Raw genomic sequence first — 26,335 nt, 5'->3', positions numbered from 1 at the left:
CATGTGGAGAACAGGGGTGAAACCCGATAGCAGGTAGGAAGGTTCTCCCACATGGATTTGTCCCACGACTAGCACTGGAAACATGCAACACTGGGTCTTGCCTTTGGGGTAATCTCTCCTGAGGAGCTCTACATGCCTGATGCTTGTGGGAAGAGCTTGTGCCATCTGTGCTCTTCCCCGCAAAATGCAGCCTCCAGAAGAAATCCAGTGCTTGTCGGGTGGGCAGAATTGTATCAAGGTGTCAAACTAGATAAAATGAGTGTCTTGGTCAGCTCAGAGCAAGTCCAGATCTGGCTGGCATCTCATGGTTCCTCCTCAAGTCAAACAAAGTCCTTTAGAAGCCTACCAAAAGCCTCTGAAGTCCAGCAGCGTTTGTCTTTGAGGTTTCTAAATCTCGGGAATTTGATTCTTTACAAGGGAAACGTGTGCTTGGTGTTCACCTTCCCTTCCCAGGATGCACCCTGGATCCCTTGGTGAGGTTCCGAGCCCTAACTCAAAGATATTTGCCTTTTTCCCAGGAAAGGAAGCGTGGGAATGGTTAATGATGTCCATCCTGGGGCTGCTGTGCACCTCTTCTCTCCTCCTGTTGCCTGTCTCTGTCATCTGGATGCAGGAAGATGGTAGGATTCATTTAAACTGAGTTGTTCTTCATTTCTCCCGTGTCTTCTCTTTGACGACACCAAAGACCTCCAGGTCTCTCCAGCAGCATCCTTGTCTGATGCAGTGCTGTTGGGTTTGGAGAATCAATGTCAGGGTTCCCTGCTCTGTAGCGTCTGCCTCAGCCAGGAGAAGCTTTCCCATCTCACCTCCTTGTTTAATTCTGCTCCCCACAGGTCATTCTGCTGCCTTCATCCTGCTCGGGCTTTTCCTCTCACCTGGGATCGTGGCCATGGCACTGACGGCGGTGGTGATGGCGCCGTGCAGACCAGCAGTGCTCACACACTTCAGGTCCAGAGGCTGTGAGTTGCTGTCGGTGGCCTAAACCTCCGGTGCAAAAGGCCCCATGAGAGCCTGGGAGCAAACTCCCCGTGCCGGCCTGCCCTCTTCTCCCATTTCTCTCCCATCCACCAGAACTTCTCCCCTCTCCCAGGGCACCGTGTCATCCTGTGCATTACAGCCACAATGCTGGTAGTCAACCTGCTGTTCACCAGCCTCCTGCTGCGCGGCTTCCATCAGCTCCACGGTAAGGGGCGGCCGGGTTGGCACCGCGTGTGCCCTTGGTCGCCTTCCTTCTGGGGAGAGGTGGGGTGTTCGGGGTGGGACTGGCCTCACCCAGGGAAGAGAAAGTCCTTGGGTGGCTTTGTAGGCTGTAGGTGATGCAGTCATGGCAAGCCTTGTGCTTAGCTGGGAGGTCACAGCAGGGCACGGTTTGCCCCTGGAGCTCCAGAGCGTGAAGCACCAGGATGCTCTGAATGACCTTCATGTTCTGTAGATGTTCAAGGGGGGCAGGAGAGCAACCACTGACAAGTTCTCACTGTCTCCTTGGCAGAGCGGGGCTGCTCAGAGGCTGTCAATCTGACCATTGGCTTCGTCATTCCTGCTGTGGCAGTCCTCTCCATGCTGCTGCTCCTCTTCCTGTGGTGTAAGTAGCCCAGAGGTTTCCTTTGGCTCTCTCTACAAGAAGGACATGGAGGTGCTCGAGGGAGTCCAGAGAAGTGTGACAAAGCTGTTGAGGTGTTTAGAGAATACTCCTACGAGGAGTGGCTGAGGGAGCTGGGTTTGTTCAGCCTTGAGAAAAGGAGGCTCAGGGGCGACCTTATCACTCTCTACAGATACCTCAAAGGAGGCTGTAGAGAGGTGGGGGTTTGTCTATTCTCCCACGTGTCTGGTGACAGGATGAGGGGGAATGGGCTAAAGTTGCACCAGGGGTGTTTTAGATTGGACATTAGGAAGAACTTCTTTACTGAGAGGGTTTTGAGGTACTGGAATGGGCTGTCCAGGGAAGTGGTGGAGTCACCATCCCTGAAGGTCTTTAAATGTTGAACTTTGCGATATGGTTTAGTGGAGGACGTGTTAGTGTTAGGTCAGAGGTTGGAGTCGATGATCTTGAGGTCTCTTCCAACCTAGACAATTCTGTGATTCTGTGATTCCAGCCACACCGAGTAGCTGCTCCATCACTGAGACCCTGCTCTCAGCTCCAAACCCCTGTCAGCAGGTCTTGAGACAAGAGGCAAATTACCTCTACTTCACCCAGGAGAGCTCAAGGAGGTGTTCGTGAAAAGTGAGTTTCTCCTCCCAGATGTGGAGGATGCTCTTCTGCTCTCCTCCTGACCCAGGAGACGTGGGCTGGTGCCCAGCTGGCCACTAACCTGAGCAGTAGTGATCCCATGGTGTGCCTCACTGGCTCCATGATGTATTGAGGAGAGGGTGGGAAGGAGACCCCTGCTTTGCCAGGGTGTGCAGAAGAATTTGGAATCTGAAACACAAGAAATATTGCACTAACCTACCAAGGGCTCGTAGGTTAGAGGTGCAGGGGCTTGCAGGCAAGGTGGGTGTCCATCTCTGTGCTGCCTTCTGGCTCTCCATCCAAAACAGAGATCTGGTTTTGGACACAGAGGGGTTTGGCCACGGAAAAGCCTCCAAAACCCATTCTTCCCTGCAGTCACATTTTCACATGTCTCCATGAAGCTCAGGGTGGTGTTGGAAACCCAGGAGCTGATGCCCTCTCCTTCATTTTCAGATTACAAGAAAAATCAGGAGAGGCAGCAGCAGCCGGACCCCTAGGAGGTCTCCCACAGCTTACAGACCACATCCACCTTGGTGACTTCCAGCACACATCAGGTGTCTCCTTCTCTGGTTGCTGCAGATACTTGTAATGGTACGATGAATATTTAATACTCACTGGGAAGCATCCATCTGCCTTCCTGCAGAACGGCACGGGCGGCTTTGTCACCATCTGGGGGGTGACATCAGAAGAACCAGTCATTGGAAAAGCTGGTACATTCCTCCTAGGCCAGTCCAGACACTGAACTACTGCCAAAGTGGATAGTGGATGTTTTTGAGTCTTAAGGATTCTTTGTAATACATCTAGGTTAGATTGCAGCTCTTTTGTAAGGGAGCTTCCCATAGCTCCCGACTGCTCACCTCCTGTCCTGCAGATCACTGATGGTGCTCGAGAGCCTTTCCTTTTCCTCCAGCTACGGTTGGGTTGGGCATTAACACTGGAATGGGTTGCTACAGCCCCACTTGTTGTGCCCCACATTGGGTGCTATTTGAGGTGACCGAGTGCACGGACTCTTCGTGTGCTCAAGTCTCTATTGCAACCCGGCGATGCTCTCTTTCCCGGGCCTCGTGGCAGTCCTTGCTCTCACCTCCTCTTGTTATTCCCGTACGCCTCACACTCCGTTGTTACTCGCATCCCCCACATTTCTCTTGTCCTCAGAACTCCTTTCCTGGTTTTTCACGAGTCTTATCCACATTTCTAACTAAACCTACTTTTCCTACATTTCCCACAATTTATCCGTATACGGTGCTAATTAAACCTACATTTTCTGCATAGAATCATAGAACCATAGAATATCCCGAGTTGGAAGGGACCCATGAGGATCATCAAGTCCAACTCCTGGCACCGCACAGGTCTACCCAAAAGTTTAGACCATGTGCCTAAGCCCAATCTCTTCTTAAATTCAGATAGGCTTGGTGCAGTGACTGCTTCCCTGGGGAGCCTGTTCCAGTGCGGAACCACCCTCTCAGTGAAGAACCTCTTCCTGATGGCCAGCCTAAACTTCCCCTAAGGAGACTGTAGCAAGGTGAGGGTTGGCCTGTTCTCCCACGTGCGTTGTGACAGGATGAGGGGGAATGGGCTAAAGTTGCACCAGGGGAGTTTTAGGTTGGGTATTAGGAAGAACTTCTTTACTGAGAGGGTTGTGAGGCATTGGGATGGGCTGCCCAGGGAAGTGGTGGAGTCACCATCCCTGGAGGTCTTTAAAAGACGTTTAGATGTTGAACTTAGTGATATGGTTTAGTGGAGGCCTGGTTAGCGTTAGGTCAGAGGTTGGACACGATGATCTTGAGGTCTCTTCCAACCTAGACAATTCTGTGATTCTGACTGTGCGATCACTCTCTCGGTGAAGAACCTCACCCTGATGTCCAGCCTAAACCTCCCTTATCTCAGCTTAACACTGTTCCCGTGGGTCTTATCACTGGTGTTTACACAGAACAGGTCACCTGCCTCCCACTGCCCCTCACGAGGAAGCTGCAGACCGCGATGAGGTCCCCCCTCAGCCTCCTCTTCTCCAGGCTGACCAGGCCCAGTGCCCTCAGCCGTCTTCCCCTCTAGGCCCTTCACCATCTTCATTGCCCTCCTCTGGACACCCTCCAACAGTTTCGTGCCCTTCTTGTGCTGTGGTGCCCAGAACTGCTCACAGCACTGGAGGTGAGGCCGCACAGCGCAGGGCAGGCAGGCAGGACAGTTCCTTCCCTTGACCGACTAGCGATGCCGTGCTTGGTGCACCCCAGGGTACGGCTGGCAATATGTGATTACGGATCCCACACTGGTCTACCTCTTTGCAGGTGCCCTTTCCTGGGTACTGACTATTATTGTGGTTGGCAAGTTCTCCTTTTCTATTTTTATATATTTATATATATATATATATAATTTCATATATATATATTTATATAAATGTTGAGTGATTTTTGGAACAGCAAGGAGGCCATGACTTGTTTCAGCTGATCAAACCAAGGTACGAGGGCGACTACGAGGAGTTCCCATGACGGTGTTCCCATACTGCCCGAGTGAGGAATTAAAAATATTGTTGCCAGCAGCTGGCTTCAAGGACAAGATCTGTGTGGCTGGTAATCACAAGGGGGTTGTTTTCTTGCAGGTGGGGTTGTTTTCTTGCAGTTGTTTCTCTGAGTGCATTTTGACCGATAATCTTGTGTGAGACACTATCCGTCCATGTTAAGTTTGCTATAAGAATCAGGCTATTTTGGTAATAAAGAGAGAGCATGATCTGACCATACTGGTGTCTGTCATTTTTCGGCCGTTCTTCCTGCAACATATATATAATTCTGATTTTTATATATATTTAAAAGAACCAGTGATGTAGCCTGTGCTGATTTCCCTTGCACAGGCTCTTAACTGACCTTGTGGTCACACCACAGCTGTCAGTGGTTTCCATCCTTTGTGGGCTGTAGACTTTTGGGTTCAGCTGAAGGTCCTTTGCTGTCCCCCCTGATATCAGATGAGAAATATTCAAACATGAAAAAATTAAATAATAATAAAAAAAGAAATCCTACACTCACCTTTTTCTTTGCTTTGCTAGAGCCGCTGCAATAGAAGGATTCCATTTGGATCCTCTGCTGGTGTCCCCGCTGGGTCTCCTCAAGCACAGGATAGCTCAGTGCTATCTGGGCCCCAGCTCTGGGGCCAGATCCTGCCTTGGCCAGCTCTGGACCAGGTTTCTCGAGGGGGTGTGGGCCAGGGCAGAATGCTTTACAGACCAAACTAAAGCTGAGCAGTGCCCTGGGTTGCAACAGATTCCGTCCCAAGGGAAAGCACATCCCCGGGGCAAGGAAAGCCCCTGTCCCAGCCAGGCCGGAGCACAGCTTGCCAAGATGCCTCCTCCAGGCCAGGGCAGGAGCTCGTGGGGCCAGGACCCAGGCGCTGACAAGGGCTCAGCCTCGTGGCACTTGAGAGAAGAGCAGAAAAGCTTTTCTGCTTGCAGAGCTCGCTTAGCCCCCGCCTGGGACGCACCAGTCCGTGGTGCTCGGAGGTGCCTGCAGCACCCTCCCGGTGAGGTTATGTGGTCCGAGAGAGGACAGGGGCAGCACGCGTCCCCTTCCAGGGGGGCCGGGGGGGGCTCTGCAGGCCAACAAGGACCCCAGCGGTGGGAAAAGCAAAGTCAGAGGTGGCAGAACTAAACCAGGTAAGGAACCAAGATCGTTCTGGCTTTCTGGATACCTGGCAGTGGGTGACCAGGTGACAGAGTCCCACACGGTGGCTCAAACTCATCCTTCTCTTTCTTTCTCTGTGCAGGAAGATGCCCACTGGCAATGACAAGCGGGGGAGAGCCCCAGGGAGCCCCCTGGCAGTGCCCAAGGCCAGGCTGGATGGGGCTGGGGGCAGCCTGGGCTGCTGGGAGGGGTCCCTGCCCATGGCAGGGGCTGGAATTAGATGGTCATAGAAACACAAGGTTGGAAAGGACCTACAAGGTCATCTAGGCCAACCGTCCTGCTGTCACCAATACTACCACCTAGGTTTCCAAATCTTATCTCGTTGCACCTCCTCCAGGCACTTGTTGAACACTGCCAGGGACGCTGATTCCACCACCTCCCTGGGCAGGCCATTGCAGTGCGTGACCACTCTGAGAGAAAAAGCTTTTCCTGATATCTAACTCTCCCCAGGAGCAACTTGTGGCCATTTCTTCAAGTCCTATCATTAGTTATCTGAGAGAAGAGGCCAGCTCCCTCCTCATCACAACCTCCCTTCAGGCAGTTGTAGAGAGCAATGAGGTCTCCTCTGAGCCACCTCTTCCCCAGACCAAACAACCCCAGTTCCCTCAGCCGCTCCTCACAGGACTTGTGCTCCAGGCCCTTCACCAGCTTTGTAGCCCATCTCTGGACATGCTCCGGGGCCTCAATGTCCTTCTTGTAGAGAGGGGCCCAAAGCTGAGCACAGCACTCAAGGTGCAGCCTCGCCAGAGCCGAGTACAGGGGGGCGATCACCTCCCTGGTCCTGCTGGCCGCACTGTTGCTGATACAAGCCAGGATGCTGTTGGCCTTCTTGGCCATCTGGGCGCACTGCTGGCTCACGTTCAGGCAAGCATCGACCAACACCCCCAGGTGCTTTTCCTCTTCACAGTCCTCTAGCCACTCTGCCTGTAGCTCTGAATGGGGTTGTGGCCAAAGTGCAGGACCCGGCACTTGGCCTCGTTGACCTTCTTCCCATTTGCCTCAGCCCAGGAGTCCAGCACATCCCGACCCCTCTGAAGGGCCACCCTACCCTCAAGCAGGTGCACACTACCTCCCACCTTGGTGCCATCTGCAAACCTTCTGAGGGTACACTCAATGCCCTCGTCTAGGTCAACAATAAAGGTATTAAACAAGATAGGCCCCAGTACTGACCCCTGGCAGACAACACTTGTGACGGGACACCAGCAGATCCTCAGAAGCTCTGCTGGAAGCCAAATAAGTTGCAGAACAAGGGGGAATGCCCCTAAACTAAAAGAGGTTAGGGTTAGATGAGATACAAGGAAGAAATTCTTTGATCTGTGTGTGGTGAGGCCCTGGCCAGCCCAGCTGCTGGTAAAGCCAGACAGACACGACGTTTTTGTCATCATCATCCCCCGTTCCCCACCTGATGCTCTGGCTGCCCCTCCTGCCTGCACATCCCTACCCTGCTGTGGGTTTTGGGTGCCGCACAGGGCTTATTTCCCATAGCCACAGACAACAGCAATATAACAGGGAGAACGTGTGCGCTTTTATTTGTAGCAAGAGACATGAAAAACTGCACTTTTCCCAAATGATTTATAGACAACACTCAAAACAGTTTGAAAATATATTTTTTCTGTAACATTTCGCTCCCTTGAACATCCACAAGCACTGCAGGGAACTGAACAACTTTTAACACAGCTTAAAAACTAGCCTGTAAACTACTCTAATACATCCAGTTTGTTTAACTTCCTTTAATTTTTCATTTGTGATGTGGTTGAGAGATAACATTTTGCTGCCAACCTACTTTACACTGTATGTTTCAAGGACTTGTGCCATGCAGAGCCCAGCTGCACCTTCCAGCTCATCCTGCCACAATGCAACAAGCACAAACACAGCCAGAACCATTCAGCAACGCAAACAAGCACCAAACTATGTCCAACTTTTTTTTTTTTTTTTTTAAAGAAAACAGCTTCACTGAAATTTTGTTCTTCTGCACGTCAGCTTTGACTCCCCCTACAGAGAACTCTGCTAGGATTTTCACCATGAAAATGGTGTAGGATGGCGTAGCAATCACTCCCGCCATAGGATGTGATTTGACCTTCTCCTGGATGCACTTGCAATCCAAAGATGCATCTCCATAGGGTTAATGCTGAGGACAATGAAACTTCTGGCTTTTCAGTGCTAAATTTTCAAAAAGTAAGGTCATCATCCGGGGAGTTCCTCAACCTCCACCAGTTGAAGATCCCTGTGGACAAATATGACCTCTGTTAAACACCCCAGGGATGAAGATGCTCAACGAGTGGCAACACTCAGGCAAGAAGCCTCAAGCCTGGAGGCTATTTTCACTGCCTGCAAGGAGCTTCCTATTTTCAGCCACCATATTCACTCCTTGGGCCCCACTTTGGGTGCTTCACTACTGCGAAGCTGGTCCCAGCACTCACCTGCCAGCAAGCCGATGCTAACGAATACCACGATGAGGATGAAAAACGCCCTGTTGTTGTCTGAAAAAAATAAACCAAACCCAAAATTCCCAGAATTTTGCCCAGGGAAAGAAAAACTCTTGCCACCGGGCAGTCTGGCACAAGGACATGAGGACACAAGTCCTCAGTGGAGCCCAGCTGTTCCCACTCCTCGTCTCAGACTGTGCTGGGAAGCCATGAGACCTCAGGGAACGGGGCCAGAGTGACAGTTTTGGGGCCATTCCCCAGCTTTCCATTCCCGTGCCCGGGGAAGGAAGCCCCACTTACTGTGGACGCGCAGCAGGAAGGAGGTTTCGTTGTGGCTGACCGGGTTGCTGATTATGCACGTGTAGTAGCCGGTGTCGTTCATCAGGGCTCGGTGGATCTCCAGCGTGTTGTTGTGGATGAACTGGAGGCCGTTGCTCTCCATCAGCAGCTTCCCGTTCCTCTTCCACCAGTACACGTCCACCTGCCCCTCCAGCACGTTGCAGTACAGCTTGGTGTCGCCTCCCACCTCCACGAAGGAGTTGCCCAGGATTTCTGGCTCGGAGAGCGGCTCTGCGCAGATGGAGCACCCGTCGGCACTGACACCCCCGCCTCGAGGGTGCCAGCGCCCGGGCAGCAGCTCCAGCTCCCCGGCTGCGGCGCAGGGTTTGGCACTCACCGACCACGCGCAGCTCCAACCAGCCCGTGGCCTCCGACTCGGAGCGGAAGCGGTAGAACCCCCCGTTCCACCAGCGCAGCACCAGCTGCAGCGAGAAGTCCATCTCGCTGAGCCTGGCGTGGCCCACGTAGGCGCGGGAGATCTCGGCCGACTTGTTGGGAACCAACGTGGCGATGAGCTCCTTGCGCGCGCCGGACTCGTACTCCCAGGACGCCGTGGTGCCGGCTGCCCTCGGCTCGACGCTGAAGAGCACAGTGCAGCCCCTGGCCGAGACCAGGACCTCGGACACCGGCTTGAGGTCGGCCGAGTAGCACGGGAAGAGCGTGCGGGCTGCAAGGGAGGAACGCGGCGCGGGGCTAGCGGGACGCACCGGCATCCAGCAGGCAGCTGGGCAGGGAGAGCCGCCCTGGCTCGGCTCCTGCGCAAGCGGCGGTGCTGGGGACGGGATTATTTCGGGGGGTGCTCGCGGTGGGGCTTTAAGCAGCACCACGGAGAAGCAGGAGGCTGCGGAGGCGCTGCCTTCATCTCCCTGAAAGCCTGCGCTGCTTCGCTTCGCAGCCGGCTTCTGCCTGAGGAGTTTCCACGCGCGGGTACGGCTGCGAGAGCCGCCTGCTCCTGGCCCTGCTCTACGGGGGGGGCTTGGAAGTGAAGGAGCCCCAGGGAGCCGCAATTGGAGCCAGGGCAGCCCCCTCCCAACCACCCATTTGCTCCCCAAAACATTTTGAAAGTTGTTATCGAGGCTGCGAGCATGCAGCAGGGGCTTTGGGGTGGGAAAAGCAGCCGGGAGAAGCTCCCTGTTGGAGGGGGGAGCCTGCACCGCCTGGCCTACCACAGCCACCACCAGCACCACCACCACCAGCACCACCACAGTCACCACCACCACCACCTCCAGCACCACCGCCCCCAGCCCCAGGACTTGCCTATGACAGCCAGGCCGGCCACTGGGCCTGTCCCGGCGGAGGCCAGGAGGACGAGGAGGGGAAGGGCGAGCATGGCAGACCTGGGGCGCAGCGCGGCCTGCGGCAGGGCTGGGACCGGGACCGGCACCGGGTGCCACCGCCTCCTGTCGCCGTCACTCAGGCCCCGACACGTGGCTGGGCTCGGCACGGGGCACCAGGACAGGGGGCACGGCTCACACCGTGAGGCCGGGGGCTGTGGGGTGCAGCAGGCTCGGGGTGCCCAGGAGCTCTGCGGCTGCAAAAGCTGGATATAACGTCGTGTGCCTTATAGATCTGTCTTACAGACCGTTATTTATCTTCATGAACCAAGGCCGTGTTCTGCTCCACACCTTCTGGAGGGGGGGTGAGCCCCAGAGCCCCCCACTCCACCTTCTGCCAGCTGCACGCTCCGTTGCCCTGCCTGGGCCTTGAGCATTACCATTGCTGTTGTTGGCACCCTCTCCTTTTGTGAGCCCCAGAGCATCCGATCTGTTGCACAGGGGCACCTCAGGGGCAAGGGGGAGACGCCTCACTCTTGCCAGGACTTAAGGCAGGGCTGCTCAGCCCGCGGCAGGGCACGGTACCACGCATTGATCTGTTGCTCGGATTCCTGGATGCATTGCAGCCTGCCGAGCTCCTCTTGCAACCCGGCACCTTGCTTAAAGAGTGCATCCACCTGGTCACACTTGCACCCCCAGCACCCAGCTCTGCCTTCAGGCCCTAGCTGGATGTCCAGATGGTGGACGTCCCTGCAACAGAGGGTCTTATTAACTTAACAAGTCAAAAAGGAAAAAAGAAAAAAAAAAAAAAAAAAAGAAAGAAAGAAAAAAGAAAAAGAAAGACCTAAGAGCCAGGCTTATGGACTTTTCTGAGGAGTTTGGCCCAGTTGTCTCATTTGCAATGCATTGCTGCTATTAATCGGCATAGATAGAGGATGGCATGAGAGCAAGATCGACTAGGTCGATGAGGTTTTTGTATGAAAGACTTCTGTATTTGGCTTCCAGCAGAGCTTCTGAGGATCTGCTGGTGTCCCGTGAGAATTGTTGTCCGCCAGGGGTCAATACTGGGGCCTATCTTGTTTAATACCTTTAAATCCCCTCCGGGACTTGATAGAGCTGTCGAGACTGATGGCACCCCGGTTTTAGGCAGAAAGACACCTTAAAAAGGGACATGCCAAGGAAACAGCAAGGAAGCAGTGCAGGAAGGAAACACCCTCAGAAGCTCTGCTGGAAGCCAAATACACAAGACTTTCATACAAAAACCTCATCGACCTGGTCAGTATTACTCTCATGCCATCCTCTATGCCAATCAGTAGCAGCAATGCATTGCAATTGAGACAGCTGGACCAGACCCCTCAAAAGAGTCTAGGGGCGTAGGGGAAAGATGACGGGGTTGCTCTGCTCATTCCCAAACGTCGGCTGGCCCCAGCACAGATGTTCATGGAGCTCCTGCTCCCTGCTCGTGCTGCTGTGCAAGTGCTGCTGCTCCCTGGGTGGCCCGTGAGGGGGGATACCTGCAGGATGGCCGTGCCAGCTGGAGAGCTGCATCCCGTGGGCATCCCACCACCAGGGATGCAAGGGATGCGTTTTGCTGAGAGCCAGAGGAGGTGCGTGAGGAAGTGGTGGTGGGGCAGGGGGGGCTGCGAGCGCTGTGCTGCAAGGAGAGGGAATCTGCCGCTGATCTGCTGACCCCTCTGCAGAGCGAAACCTGGGCTTCCTCGTGGAAATCCCGCAGGATGCAGTCACTGGCACCACGGGGCAGTCCGTGCTCCTGCCCGTCTCCTACAGATTCAACAGCACCCCTCACTTCCCAATGACTATTAAGTGGACATTTGATCACCCCGTACAAAGAACCATCTCCTGCATAGTGCAGAACTGCTCCCTGGATGATGGGGGGGCTCCGAAGAACTGCCCCACAAGCTGTTTCACCAACCCTACACATTCAGGCCGTGTTGAGCTCTTCCCCGAGAACGCATCCCTGCTGCTGCGGGACCTGCGGCTCAGTGACAGCGGGGTGTACACCGTCAGCTTCCAACAGCACCAAAGACAAATCAGGAACATCACCCTGACCGTGCTCAAGCAGCCTGTCCCCACAGATCCTACCAGTGAAGGTAAGTGTCCCTGTGCTGCCCTGGCAGCATTCCTGCCCCTCCTGATGGGGACAGCACGGGACCCCTGCAGAGGTGTCCTGGGGAGGTGGCAGCCTCCCGATGCCACATCTCCTCTCTCCTACCGCTGGCACTTCTCAACCAGCAGGAAGAATAGCCACACGCATCCCTTGCTGCATCCTCGGAGGCTGCTACTGCTTCATCCTGCTGCTCCTGCAGCTGCTCTTCCACCTGTGCTGGCTGCAGGGCAGCCGTGGGGAAGCCTGCGGCTGCTGCTGGGGAGAAGGGAGCCAGCGTGCGGGAGCAGCCAGGGCTGGGGCACAATGAAGTGCCCAGAGTGTGGGGGGGCACAGGGGACACCCCACAGCCCCCTCTGTCCCCGCAGCCCCAAAGCGTGCAGGTGGCACAGGAAGGAGCCGGGGCTCGCCCGCCCGCCCGCAGCGAACCCCACGGCGCCGAGGGGCTGAGCGAGAGCCTCCGACTTCCTCCTGGCCCAGGCGAGCGCAGCAGCCGCAGGCGATGTGTCCCGGCCGGCGCTGCTGGGGCCTCGGCTCCCTCCTGCTGCTGCTGCTGCTGCTCGGTGAGCTGGGGACGGGGCCACTGGCTTTGCCCTGGGGGTAGCTTGGGGGTTGTGGCTGGAAAAGCCAGCAGAGAGGAGGCTGGGGCCAAGGGGCTGGGGGTGTAGGTGATGCGGGGCCCACCCTGGGATGGCTGCATCCAGTGGGGTTCCCAAACACAAGGGCACTGCACTGAGGTCTGGTGTGTGGGCGTGAGGCTCCTGTCAGGGGGCAGTGGGGCAGGGTGGGCTGAGCGCTGTGCTCCAAGGGGGGAGAATCTGCCGCTGCCCTGCTGAGCTGCTGATCTGCCTCTTCCCCTCTGCAGGGCGAAACCTGGGCTTCCTCGTGGAAATCCCGCAGGATGCAGTCACTGGCACCGTGGGGCAGTCCGTGCTCCTGCCCGTCTCCTACAGATGCAACAGCACCCCTTGCTTCCCACTGTCAATTAGGTGGATGTTTGGTCACACCTCACAAGTAATCATCGCTTGCTCAGTGCGGAAGTGCTCCCTGGATGATGGGGGGGCTCCCAAGAACTGCACTAAAAAGTGTTTCCCCTATCCTGCACACTCGGACCGTGTTGAGCTCTTCCCCGAGAACGCATCCCTGCTGCTGCGGGACCTGCGGCTCAGTGACAGCGGGGTGTACACCGTCAGCCTCCAGCACCAAAGACAAAGCAGGCACATCACCCTGACCGTGCTCCAGCAGCCTGTCCCCACAGATCCTACCAGCGAAGGTAAGTGTCCCTGTGCTGGGCACAGGCACCTCCTGCACTGCCCCAGCCGTGGGAAGCATCGGGCACAGACAGAATTTCGGTCCCTCCTTCCACGTGGCCAAGCCACTGCAGCAAAGAGAGGATTCCCAGGGGTGTCCTAGGTGCTGCTGGTTGTGCTCCTCCAGTTGTAGCTGGAAGCCCAGCGTTCCTCCCTCTGCCACCGTTAGCTAGAAGTACGAGTGAGTGCCTCTTGCACAGCCGCTTGTCTCTGCAGGAGAAAGGCTCCACAACAGCGATGCCTTTAGCTGAAAGGAATGGCTGCAGAGAATAAATGGGAGAGGTGGGTTCAGGAACCCAGGCACCAGGTCTGGGTCCTGTACTGGGGAAATTGTTTATGTATTGGGCAAATATATTATGTACTGGGGCAAATATTTCCTGGGGAGAATAGGGCACTTGGGGGTAAATCAGTGGCCACAGAGGCTGAGAAAAAAATGCACCAAATGCTCTCCTACCACTCTGGTGCAACCCGACATGCAACGTCCATGAAATAACCAGGGCAGTACCTGCTGCCACTGCTTTCCTTTAGGAAGCACTTACAGCACCTGTTGTCTTCCAAATGCCAGGCACCAGCAATCAAGACCACATACATAACTACATAATTGGAACTTGCTCATTAATCTTCCTCCTTCTGCTGTTCCTGGTCTTCTGCGTTTGGCGCTGGGGTAGGTGGCTCTTGCACTGCAAACTTTGAGGTTGCACCTCTGGTTCCTTCGGGCATATTCCCTGGGGATAAAGGTAGTGGGGGGGCTCTGGAGAGGTTCTGCTCTTCACACCAGAATTATTCCTTTCCTGTGAGGTCCCCTTCAGCGTACCACCTCCTTCCATCTGTAAAGAGTCACAGTTTCTAGTCTGTGATGCAGCTGAACGAAGCAGAAGCACAGCATGGGGCTGTTGAACAGGTTTTCTGGAAAGCCCATACCTTCTGGAAAATAAACCAGCAAGGTGCCTATCTCCATGGCTCCCATCAAAACCTTCACACCTGAGGATGCCTTTGTCAGGAGACAAGTTCATTTGTTTCCAAGGGGGAGATTTCACCCGTGCTTGGCTGTGGCAGCCACAGAACTCTCCGTCTTGATGGCAAAATCCTCATTAACCCCCTGGTGAAAGTGCCAGTATATTATCTCTGGTTCTCCAGGGCTAGGATGGGGAGGGTGCAACCTGTCGGTAACAAAACCTTCTTTTTCCGAGGTGCAGTGCAGAAGAAGAAGATGAGAATCGTTAAACAACAGCAGGTACAGAAGAAAAATTTTTGAATGTTCTTTGGGTAAATGCTAACTACTGGCTTGAATAAGATGCACTGAGCTACAAGAATTGGTTGCTGAATTTAAAATTAGGAAGTTAATTCCGTGTTGTAAGGGCAAGCTGCAAGGTGGTAAATGACCCTGGGGTGCCGCTTTCCCCCAGCTGCACCTTTCCCCTTCGCCTCCCTCCCTGACCCCAAAAGGACCTGATTTTACCTTCGTGGCTGAGAAGCCAAGGGACAGCTTTGGCTGACGGCAGCCAGGAGGGTGCAGAATGGTTAAATGCAGAGCAATGTGCAGATGATCACCCTTCCCTGCCTGGCAGCCTCACGGGTTTCTGTCGGGGCACTACTTGAGGGGTCTCTGTGGGCCGTGCAGACAGCCAGGATCAACCCCGACCCTCCCATGGGCAAAGCCACGCGGGCTTTACATAGCTCCTGCTCCTGCTGAGTCCTCCTGGCTTGCAGTTAGCAGCTCCAGGACCCCTCCTGATCCCGACATCCTCTGGAGAAGGCTCTCTCTCACCCTGGGTGTTTTCTCTGTGCTTCTCAGGAGCCCCCCGAGGATAACACTGCGGCGGGGGAAGTAACAACCATTTATTCCAGAGTCGGAGACAGCTTTGAACATCCAGAGCTGAGAGAATCACCACAGGTCATCTACTCATCCATAACCTCCCTCAATTCCTGAGGACAGGACTGGGCACCACCAGCTCCTGCTTTGGCTGCGGGAGCTGCCCGCAGATCTCTGAACCTTGCAGGAGAGAGCCCTGCCGAAAAGGTGGCTGGTGATTTTGTCACTGACCAGAGAAAGGGGCCCAAGGTAAAGGCAAATCAGCAGTGCATCCGTGGGAAGCCTGATTCCACTGACTCACCTTAATCTGAGGGCTAACGGAGAGCACTGGATGTATTTCAGTCCTGTGCTCCAGGGTCACTTACCACTTGTCTTGTCATGCTGAAAGAATGCATGAAGAAGACCTTTTGACCTGGAAAGCTGTCCATATTTTTAGGAGTATGCCAAGTCACTGGGGAGCAGACCCTTCCTGCCAGGAAATCTGCTTGGCCTTGGGATCCCAGGGCAAATGGTTCCTCTGCTGATCGTCTGAAAAGTCCCCTTGAAGGGCAAGGAGCTGGGGCTTTCTGTGCAATGGAGTTCCTGGCACATGGTGACGTTCCTTTAAAACTGTACAGGTGGAAGAAAGCTGAGACACCTAACTCTGTTTTAAAATTAAAGGCCACATCTCCCCTAGCAGCACCAGCTTTTTTAAAATGCAGTAAAGGCATAAATCGTTTTGGTTTTGCTCTGGGCTTCACGGAAAACAAGAGAGATCATAACCGAAACGTGGGGCCCCATCAGTAATAAACGGATGCTAGGACAGGACAAGAGTGCTAGGCATCTCCCGACCACAGCCTGACCCAGAGAGGGCACGGAAACTGCTGCTGCTGCCTTCCTCTTTGTGTGCTCCTGTGTCGGCTGGGATGATGTTCAGGAGGGACAATGATGATGACAGTGGTGGTCCAAGCCCCCAGCATCAGCAGCCCCTCCCCTGGCTCCGGGTGAAGGACATGGCTGCTCTGCTCTTGGAGAGCCCTGCTAACCTTCACGACAGCAGAGGTTATTTTTTTTTCTCCAGAAAATAGAAGCTCCTTGTGACTTAATAAAACCGCAAAAGCTGAAAAGTCGCCTTGGGTATGCACAAAGCTTTTGCAGTGGTTAGCGTGAAGCCTTAAGTAGCAGGAGAGAAGAAAGTACTAAAAAAAGTGAAGCAGTAGAAGATAATTGCACAGGAAATGTGACTATCAGTCCTCAGGCATATGTGGTCACTGGTTGTCCTCTCAGCAGACCTCATGTTGTTCCTGACCCCTGCTGAAGGATTTGGAAATGCCATCCCCGGAGAGCATGGCAGGACAAGGGAGGACTGCTGAGATCTGCTCCCCCACAGCTGTGAGAGGAGCCCACCCCCAGCAGAAAAAGCTCTTGATCTCCCTGGTGCCTGCAAGAGCACAAAATAACCTGCAGCAAAATGAAGACCGAGGTCTGAATTTGGACGCCCAGAAACACAACCACCCCTTTATGAGCCTTGTGTGTCCCAGAGCAGCTTCTTCTTGGAGAAGACACCTTTGGAGAGCCCGGTCCCTGAAACGTCATCTGCAAAGAAGACCTGCAAGGAAGGGGGGATTAAATCCTCCCTGTGGGACCAGGGCCTCGGGGGGGGGCACCAGGGAGCCCTTGCAGGAGGTGGTGTCCTGCTGTACCCATGCTCAGCTAAGGCACAGGGAGCAAAGTGCCCCTTCTGCTTCCACGGGTTTTCTCAGCTAAAATAAAGTTTTGCAAGAGTTCCCAGAGTTTTGCCTTATTCTCCTGCTCTTTGGTAGCATTGAGGCACGTTGTGCTTTCTTTTTGGCAACTCACTTGCTTTTGGACTAAAATTCTCTTTCTGCCATCCTTGGTCTCAGGCAGGTGAATTTGCCCTGCTGGACCGGTGCCACGCAGAAGGGGCTGCAGGACTTGGGGTGCCAGAGGAACTGCAGTGCCCGGTTCTGGAGGTTTTGGGAAGCGTTTGGTCCATGCATCTCGAGAGAAAGGCCAGTGTCTGCTGGTGCTGCATTGGCACTGATTTGGCCCAGTTTTGTGCTCGCGAGGCCTGCTGAGACCTGCCCTCCAGGGTGGGCCATATGCAGAGGGGATCCCTGCATTTGTGGCGTGATGAGGTTGAAACTCCACACTTTTGGGGGGCTACACGTGTAGGCCAGGGGAGGGGAAAGCAGGCCCCATGCGTGCCTCACACAGCAGCACAGTGCAGGCAGACCTCACAGAGAAGCTGACAAAGTATGGGTTTGATAAGTGAATTTATCAGTCTGGTGGGGCTGGAAACGGGCTAAAGAGCCAGGCCCAGACATTCAAAATCCAACAGGACATGGTGCTGGGCAACCAGCTCTAGGAGACCCTGCATGAGCAAGGGGTAGACTAGATGACCTCCAGAGGTGCCTGCAGACCCACACTCTTCTGCCTTTCTTGGACTCTGGTGCTGTTTGCTCAGAGGGAAAGGGTGTCCCATGGCTTCACCAGGACTGATCAGGTAGAGGAGTCTCTTTGCTGTTTTTTTTTTCCCTCACATTTAACCCTAGATGGAGAATTTAGGAGTGTTCTGTGTGAACAATCAGCCGAGCACCTCCTTGGCAAAGGCCAAGGTCCTCAAAACACTGCCACAGAGACGCTGAGATCGACCAGCAAATGTAGTTATCTTTTTCACTCGGGCATTTCTGTTTTCTAGCAGAGAACAATGACCATCCCTTCATAACTATTTGGGTTGCAGCAGCGTGTGAGTGGGAGAGATAGGCCTGGTGCTATGCTTTTTGATAGGCTGTGGCATGAGATTCGCATCTGCTGGTGGTCAGACACTCTGCTCATCTTTCTCCAACCGCAATAAGCTGCACTGCCCCGAAGCAGCATGTGTGGAAAATCTTCCTCACAGACAATATTTATAGGGTTGTGCTGCTATGTTTGGTGTTTAATCTCTTCCATCCCCTTGAAAGGTGCAAGGTGCAACAAATGCCTGAAAGTAAGTGCCAGAAAAGCTTTTAAAAGTTCATGTGAAAGGAGTTAGCTTGCCTCAAAAATCACCGGGAGAGATTACCGGCCGGGGCCAGTTCCCAGGGGCTTTGCAGACAGCAGGCGGCAGTGTGAGGCACGCCAGCAGCTGCGAGAAGGGAGGATGCTGAGACTGCGCCTGGCAGCCCCGAGGGGAGAGGAGCTCGGGCAGAAGTCCCAGCGTCTCCATCAGGAGAGGCACCGGACAGGAGCTCTTGTGGTGCTGGGATTGCCACTGGCAATTTCACAGCTGGTTAGTGAGCCTACGAGGGGTGGCGCCCCGCTAGACCTTCTCTTCACAAACAGAGAAGGACTGGTGGAGGATGTGGTTGTTGGGAGCTGTCTTGGGCAGAGTGACCACGAAATGGTGGAGTTCACTATTCTTGGCAAGGCCAGGAAGGGGACCAGTAAAACCACTGTATTGGACTTCTGGAGGGCTGACTTTGGGCTGCTCAGGACACTAGTTGGTGGAGTCCCTTGGGAGGCAGTTCTGAAGGGCAGAGGAGTCCAGGAAGGCTGGGTGCTCTTCAAGAGGGAAATCCTAATGGCGCAGGAGCGGTCTGTCCCCACGTGCCCAAAGATGAGCTGGCGGGGAAGAAGACCGGCCTGGCTGAACAGAGAACTGTGGCTTGAGCTTAGGAGAAAAAAGAGGGTTTATAATCTTTGGAAAAGTGGGCAGGCCACTAGGGAGGACTATAAGGATGTAGCGAGGCAGTGCAGGGACAAAATTAGGAAGGCCAAAGGTCATCTGGAGCTCAGTCTGGCTACTGCCATTAAGGATTACAAAAAATGTTTTTATAAATACATCAACACAAAAAGGAGGACTAAGGAGAATCTCCATCCTTTACTGGATGCGGGGGAAAACTTAGTTACAAGAGATGAGGAAAAGGCGGAGGTGCTCAATGCCTTCTTTGCCTCAGTCTTTAGCGGCAAAACCGGTTGTTCTCTGGATACCCAGTACCCTGAGCTGGTGGAAGGGGATGGGGAGCAGGATGTGGCCCTCACTATCCACGAAGAACTGTTTGGTGACCTGGTATGGCACTTGGATGTGCACAAGTCAATGGGGCCGGATGGGATCCACACAAGGGTACTGAGAGAACTGGCAGAGGAGCTGGCCAAGACCCTATCCATCATTTATCAGCAGTCCTGGCTATCAGGGGAGGTCCCAGCTGACTGGCGGCTAGCAAATGTGACGCCCATCTACAAGAAGGGCCGGAGGGCAGACCCGGGGAACTACAGGCCTGTCAGTTTGACCTCAGTACCAGGGAAGCTCATGGAGCAGATCCTCTTGAGAGTCATCTTGCGGCACTTGCAGGGCGAGCAGGAGATCAGGCCCAGTCAGCATGGGTTTATGGAAGGCAGATCCTGCTTGACGAACCTGATCTCCTTCTATGACAAAGTGACGCGCTGGGTGGACGAGGGAAAGGCTCTGGATGTGGTCTACCTTGACTTCAGCAAGGCTTTTGACACCGTCTCCCACAGCATTCTCCTCAAGAAACTGGCTGCTCTTGGCTTGGACTGGCGCACGCTTCGTTGTGTTAAAAACTGGCTGGATAGCCGGGCCCAAAGAGTCGTGGTGAATGGAGTCAAGTCCAGTTGGAGGCCGGTCACTAGTGGCGTCCCCCAGGGCTCGGTGCTGGGGCCGGTCCTCTTTAATATCTTCATCAATGATCTGGACGAGGGCACTGAGTGCACCCTCATTAAGTTTGCAGATGAAGTAAGTTTAACAGTGTGACCAGCAGGGCTAGGGAGGTGATCGTCCCCCTGTACTCGGCTCTGGTGAGGCCGCACCTCGAGTACTGTGTTCAGTTTTGGGCCCCTCGCTACAAGAAGGACATGGAGGTGCTTGAGCGGGTCCAGAGAAGGGCGACGAAGCTGGTGAGGGGCCTGGAGAACAAGTCCTACGAGGAGCGGCTGAGGGAGCTGGGCTTGTTCAGCCTGGAGAAGAGGAGGCTCAGGGGCGACCTTATTGCTCTCTACAGATACCTCAAAGGAGGCTGTAGCGAGGTGGGGGTTGGCCTGTTCTCCCAAGTGCCTGGTGACAGGACGAGGGGGAACGGGCTTAAGTTGCATCAGGGGAGTTTTAGGGTGGATGTTAGGAAGAAATTCTTTACCAAAAGGGTTGTGAGGCATTGGAACAGGCTGCCCCAAGGGGAAGTGGTTGAGTCACCATCTCTGGAGGTCTTTAAAAGATGTTTAGATGTAGAGCTTAGGGATATGGTTTAGTGGAGGCCTGGTTAGTGTTAGGTCAGAGGTTGGACTCGATGATATGAGGTCTCTTCCAACCTAGAAATTCTGTGATTCTGTGATACTGTAATTCATTGGATCCATGCCTGGGTGGATAACTGCCATGTATTTCATGGCTATTTTTATTTCTAAGTAAACAATTACCCTTCATTTCCTCTGCCTAACCCAGATTGTTCCTCCTAAGCTGTTTACAATCACCAATTTTGTTTGCTTGTTTTTAAAGCATCCACTGTACAGGCCGGGATTTTAGCAGTGATTTCTGCCTGGCTTTTCCCAAAAACTCTTTTTCTCCATTCGAGGCTGGGCGCTGTGACCACTTGCAGTCCTTGGAGCGTCACTTAGAGCCCAAGCCATGACAAAGCCATATACTGCCAGGCATCTGGTGGAAGCAGCTCCATCCTGCTCAGGTGTTCACAGGGAGATGTTTTCAGCTCCAGACAAGACCAGGTGCTGGGGATGAGATGCTTGGGAAGCCCCTTCTAGGCACAGACGGGGAGGGGAGGCCACCCCCACCCCCACACAACTGGAGCAGAAAAGGTCTCAGCCCTGCAGCCAGGCTTCTTCAGCCACCCCTAGCAGCTCAGGCTGGGATGCCTCCCTGCCTGGTGACGTGCTGGTTGCTGGCAGTGCTTTGTGAGACGTGATCACCAAGCTGTCCAGGGATGCAGACTCCAGGATGCAGTGGGGAAAGCTGCTCCAGCTCGTATCTGAGAGAAGTGCTGGTGTCTCTGTCCTCTTCCCAGAGCCCGTGTCTCGCCCTCAGCTCTGGAGCAGTGGCCTGGTGGCCAAGGCCACCGGTGAGGTGCTCTGCGAGGTGGTGGAGGGCAGGGTGGACACCATCACCTGGAAGAAGGACGGGCAGGCGCTTCCCCGGGGCAGAGGTTTCCACGTCTCCGGCAGCCTCAGCATTTTGCACCTGAGGGCGGTGAAGAAGTCGGACTGCGGCTCCTACTCCTGCAACGCCAGCAATGGGATAAGCTGGCAGGAGACCTCCCTGAACGTCACTGTTGCAGGTGCTCAGCAAAACGGCGGCTCAAGTGGCACTTTCCATGGGCCCAGGGAAATGGGGAGATGCTGCTCCCCAGCTCCCAGCACTCTTCCTGCTCTCCACCCATCCCCAGCACCCCGGAGTGCTCTCAGCCCCTTCTTCTTCCCCCATGCCCCAAGGCCTGGCTGCCCTCCCATGGGGCGGTGGCCGACACACACCATTGAGTGGAGCTCCCCATCGTGCGATGCTCAGCAGCAACTCCCCGTCTCCCTTCACACCTCTGCCTGCCCCCAGGTCCCGGTTCTTGGCGGGATGGGCAGCAGGAGGTTGGCCATTCCCTTTTGGAGGAGGTCCCAAGGCCCTTGGCCAAGGCGATGGTGAGCAGGATGTGGGCAGAGGGCGGTGGGCAGGGTGCCTGTGGGCAGCACACAGCCCGGCGCGGATGTTTCATGGACCAGGGCCTCCAGCAGAGGCTCTGATCCACCAGCTGGCAAAGCAAACCCATGGCAGCCACGGGGGAGCTCCACGGCCCAGCATCGCCATCCGTGCTGGTCCTGTCGGTGGCCTCATTCCCACGGCCGTGGGTTGTTTGTTTCCAGGTCTCTCTCCTCCCCTGAAGGATGTGCTGAGGATTGCAGTGGTCGCCGTGGTCTTTGCTGCTGTCTCGGGATGGGGATTAGTTTTTCCCGTCTGCCAGTCCGAAAAGCTGCGAATAAGTGAGTCTGCAGCGAGGGGCAGCTGAACCCCCAGTCCCCGTACCCAGTGGGGCAGAGCCAGGAGCGATGCTGCCAGAGGAGCCAGTAACTGGCTCATTCCCCTTCCAGCTGCCTGAACTTCTCACCTTCTCCTCATCTGGCAGGTCTTTTAAGAGTAAAGAGAGAAACCTTCCTTGGTGGATTTTGTTTTTAAGGGAGAAAACTTGTTTTGCTCTGTTTTCAGGCTAGGTTAAACCCTGGCATTTCCTACACATCTTTGCTCAGAGGATTGAAATGAGCGAGTGACACTCATAGAAATGAAGCATCTCAAAGCATTATTTTACGAGAAGGCTCCATGCCAGTGGGTCCCCAGCAGACTGTGGTCTAAAGGAAACCCCGTCCACCTCTGGCAGCACACGCTGACGTCTCTGTGTCCTCCTTTTCATGGACAGCACAGCGCACGATGGGCTACACAGCTCCCAGCGGGGTGCTCTTGGTGGTGCTGACGAGCAGCTTCCACATAAAGAACATCCACCATCGCCACGGTGAGAAGCTTCTCTGCAATAGCCCTTCCACGTGGCCATCCGGAGATGGAGCCGCTCAAAGAAAATGCAAAAGATTGCTTTTATTTTTCAGGACAATTTCACTTTTTTATATGTACGCACGTTCTCACAGTGTCAGTCTGCCTTTCTCTTTTCCTTCTGACCGAGTTTTCTTCTGCTTTTTCGCCTGTCTGACCTCAGAGGACGGCTGCACGGCGTTTGTGGACGTGACCGCCCTCGCGGTGAGCACGGCGGCAGTGTCAGCCCTTCCGCTCCTCGCCATCTTCCTCTGCTGTAAGTGCCCCTCCTCCGCTTCCGTCGCCACCTCTGCGGTCTAGCAGCAGTGTGAGCTACCCACAACTCGGCTTTCTGCTTTAGAGAAGAGCCCACAGCCTCTCTGGTGACCGTTTCCCTTCCCCGTTTGAGCCCCGGGTGCTGTCCCCCAAAACGCTGTGCCCCGCAGGCGCTTTGCCCAGTGCCCACGAGCGGACTTGTCTTTTCGCAGATCACACCACACAGGGGTGGCAGAACGAACGGGACTCCAGCTGTGCTGAAAAGGAAAGGTAGAGCATTCTTCGCCTTTTTCTGTATAAATTCACACCATCCTGGAGTGAAAAGAGCGAGATATGGAAATTATCCCATGCCTTGTTTTAAGTCATTGACCCCATGAAAGGTGCAGCCCAGCTCTGCCCTCCCAGCCCCTGATTTTACACAGGATTTGGAGTGGGATGCTCCAATGGGGTCTGTGCTTGAGCACCTGCTCAAATCTCTCCACAAATGCATCACTCGTGGCCCCAGCTTGAAGTTTTAAGCCTTAATTCCTTCTGGTTTCATCCACGCCCTTTGGATTTTGGTGGTGCTTTGGGCTCATGGGGGCTTAGCCCTGGGGTAAAGCCCCCAGTGCCCATCCTGCTCATCACAGCCTCAGTCAGCATCTCCGTGCCCCAGCCAAAACCATCCAGGGCTGGAGGAACAAGTGTTAGACCCATGTATAGGGTCTTGTTGGGTTTTGGGGCCATGCAGGGGTGGGTGAGAAGAGAGGCCCCCACAGCTCACGCCTCTGCCTGGTGTGGGGCAGGTCTGGACTGGTGGACCAGACCTTTGGCTCCACTGATGTTCAGCACGTGGGATTACAGCACGGTTTGGGTTGGAAGGGACACTTAGAGACCTTCCCGTCCGTTCCCCTGCCATGGGCACGGACATCTCTCCCTAGATCAGGTTGCTCAAAGCCCCGTCCAACCCAACTTTGAACGCCTCCAATGATGGGGCACCCACAGCTCCTCTGGGCAGCCTGTTCCAGTGCCTCACCACCCTGACTGTGAAAAATTTCTTCCCTGCAGGTCCTCCAGGTCCTTTGAAATGTCCCTGGCCAACATCAAGGATCCTGTTCCCACCTGCTAGACACTGGGGGTGTTTCACACTTGGCTGACTCAACCCAATTTCTCCCCAACATTGAGTTTCAGTAGGTCTGAGTCTCCAATGTACTGGTGATAAACAGCAATTAAATTAATTAATTCTGCCTTTTTCTTTTTTTTTAAATTTTTTTTTATACAATGCAGAACCAGAGGGTCCAAATGCACACTTCCTCTTTTATTTTCCTCTTTAAAACCAGGATATGGGGGAGAGAAGGGCTTTTAATAGTAGTTGCAGGTGTCTCTCTCAGTAGTTCATTGTTTCAATGCGGATGCAGCTGTGCAGTTACCCCCCCCTTCCTTGTGGTGTGTGAGGCCACACTCCACTGCTCGCTCACTGTGTGCAGATGATTTCAACGTGCTTTGGAAGGGGAGGTCAGGTTGCTTTCCCCCACATCCGCAGCTGTGTCCTCCCTGCCCACCCCTGATGCCCTTTGAGGATGGGACAGCATCTCCAAGGACCACTGTGCCCACCAGCAGCAGCACCCACACCTGCAACGACCTTGGCGTGCTTCTGAAGCTATTTGCCTAAATGCAAATCCCTCTGCTGAATTCACTGGGTGTTGACAGTAGCTGCTCTGTTCTCTGATGGGTTTTTCTGCCCAGGAGGGAAAATATGACGTGTTTCTTTGAGGGGGCATCATGGAGGCCAGGCTTTGGATGTTGCCGTGCTCCAGGGCTGGGGAAGGTAAGGGCTCACTCCATGCAGTCGGCAGGAATCAGGGTCCTCAACCATGCCTTGTTGTTTTTCCTGCTCCTCCCATCCGGTTATTGTATTAACTAGAGCAAGAACCGTATTTCCTTCCTCCAAACACAATCTAACCTGGCACGAGAAAGCAACTGAACATAAGCAATTGAATAGGATAGAGGCATGAGAAAAACACACAATAAATAAAATACATGCTGAAATACACACTAAAATACATGCTGAAATACATGCTGAAATACATGCTCAAATCAAAACCAGTGGAGGTTGGATTCTCAGCATCATGGGTTTCCCCCTCAGCTCAGAAATGATGTGGGGCTGGTTTTAGCTGCTAGGAAACAGAAACTACAGTGGGAGATACTCTCAGGTTGAGTCTTCAGATCTCAACACGTTTAAGGAGTGTTAAACTGAGAGGCCACAGAGGTCACTATGGCCTCAGCCAGTTGCACAAAGCAAGGTAACTCATGGACCTAGCAAATGTTGAAAGGGCTTTTAGGCCAGACGCCCCTATCCCATCAGGATGCCAGTGCAATATTCAGCTTTTTGCTGGTACTTGAGAGCAGCCTCTGCTCTACCAGACTGCAGCTGCTTCAGGGGTAAGGGTTAATAATTCACCCACTTTTATGGCTTTCTAAAGTTTGCCTTTCAGTGCCCCCCACCCCCAAGTATTCCCGCAAATGCAGCTGGGCCCTTGCAGTTCTGCACGTGGGAAACCCCCGGGCTGGCCAAGGGGAGGCAAACACAAATCAGACAGGTGATGAGGCCTCGCTGCCCTTTGTGAGGGTGATGTACTCCACGTGGAAACCAAGGTAACAAGGTCTGGTTGGTCATGGATGGCAGTAGCTTCTCCAGGGGGCATGGGCCATGTGTGCTTATCTCCAGCCTTCTATCACAGATCCCGGTTGCCCCGGTACCAGTGGGTGCCTGAATTACTTATTCACTCTGTGTTTGCTTAGCTTTGGTTAGCAGTCTTTTGTTTCTCTGCAATTCCATTTAGGTAAGTGTTGGACAATACTGGCCCCAGTATTGACCCCTGGGAAGCACCGGTAGTGACCGGCCTCCAGATGGACTTTGTGCTGCTGCTTACGCAAAGCCTCCCAAGAATTGTGGGCAGGGATCTTTGGGGCGTGGGCAGTGGTATTTGGGAGTTAGACTGTAGGTCTTCCTCATGATGTACTTTTCATCTTTTGCTACAGAATGCCAAGTTGGCTGAATCAGTTGTTTCCCAAGCTGCAGGAATGCCGAGTAGGCTCAAGTTAGCTCAAGTTTCAGCATAACTGAAGTTTGAAACATAACGAGATGTCGAATATTTTGTTCTCATTACATTTTTAACTATAAGATTTATTCTATCATTAAGTGAGTTTATACAATATCAATGCTGATTGTGCCTCGGAGAGAACAGACTTCAGAATAGAAAGAAAGAAAAAAACCAAAACCTACTATGAACAACTGCTGAAAACAGCAGCTGAGAAGAGGAAGGAGGAGCACAGACAGAAACAGCCCTGCAGACACAAGGTGAGTGCAGCAGGAGGGCAGGAGGGGCTC

The 26,335-nt window shown here is 54.0% G+C and overlaps 3 protein-coding genes and 1 long non-coding RNA gene across 29 annotated transcripts in view; 2 read left to right on the top strand and 2 right to left on the bottom strand.

Moving 5' to 3' along the window:
• The window catches only part of LOC137863493 (uncharacterized), a 122,107-nt gene that overhangs the window by 37,685 nt on the left and 58,087 nt on the right, over positions 1-26,335 (bottom strand). The gene's annotated exons all lie outside the window — the stretch shown is intronic.
• The window catches only part of LOC137863477 (uncharacterized), a 143,215-nt gene that overhangs the window by 75,741 nt on the left and 41,139 nt on the right, over positions 1-26,335 (top strand). For 2 of the 25 annotated variants that reach the window (XM_068696615.1, XM_068696611.1), the window contains exons 1-5: positions 22,545-22,675; positions 22,874-22,966; positions 23,178-23,235; positions 24,013-24,459; positions 26,027-26,305. The exons of 9 other annotated variants lie outside the window; for them this stretch is intronic. Coding sequence is in view for 6 of the 16 variants with exons in the window: in XM_068696623.1 (XP_068552724.1) it covers positions 519-620; positions 834-959; positions 1,091-1,183; positions 1,490-1,582; positions 2,681-2,724 (458 nt within the window). In the remaining 10 variants the exon portion in view is untranslated. 14 more of the 25 variants (XM_068696622.1, XM_068696620.1, XR_011100915.1 and 11 more) reach the window with 13 other exon arrangements.
• LOC137863820 (carcinoembryonic antigen-related cell adhesion molecule 1-like) lies at positions 7,492-11,021 on the bottom strand. The gene is made up of 4 exons (XM_068697310.1): positions 8,998-11,021; positions 8,622-8,891; positions 8,316-8,375; positions 7,492-8,119 (listed from the first exon to the last, which is right to left on the bottom strand). The coding sequence occupies exons 1-4, from the start codon at positions 9,371-9,373 to the stop codon at positions 8,064-8,066; spliced, it is 762 nt and encodes a 253-aa protein (XP_068553411.1). The 5' UTR covers positions 9,374-11,021; the 3' UTR covers positions 7,492-8,063.
• Positions 11,675-16,955, top strand: LOC137863487 (uncharacterized). 2 transcript variants are annotated; one of them, XM_068696642.1, is made up of 5 exons: positions 11,675-12,045; positions 12,925-13,332; positions 13,935-14,033; positions 14,566-14,603; positions 15,165-16,955. In XM_068696642.1, exons 1-5 carry the CDS (start codon positions 11,748-11,750, stop codon positions 15,297-15,299), a joined length of 978 nt encoding a protein of 325 aa, XP_068552743.1. In that variant the 5' UTR covers positions 11,675-11,747; the 3' UTR covers positions 15,300-16,955. The 2 variants fall into 2 exon arrangements, with proteins under 2 accessions (XP_068552743.1, XP_068552744.1); XM_068696643.1 differs by lacking the exon at positions 13,935-14,033 and having other exon boundaries at positions 11,680-12,045.

Source organism: Anas acuta, chromosome 13, assembly GCF_963932015.1.
Source record: "Anas acuta chromosome 13, bAnaAcu1.1, whole genome shotgun sequence".
Taxonomy (NCBI): Eukaryota; Metazoa; Chordata; class Aves; order Anseriformes; family Anatidae; genus Anas; species Anas acuta.
The sequence above is the reverse complement of the archived record's forward strand: the minus strand, read 5'-3'. Positions and strand labels throughout refer to the sequence as shown.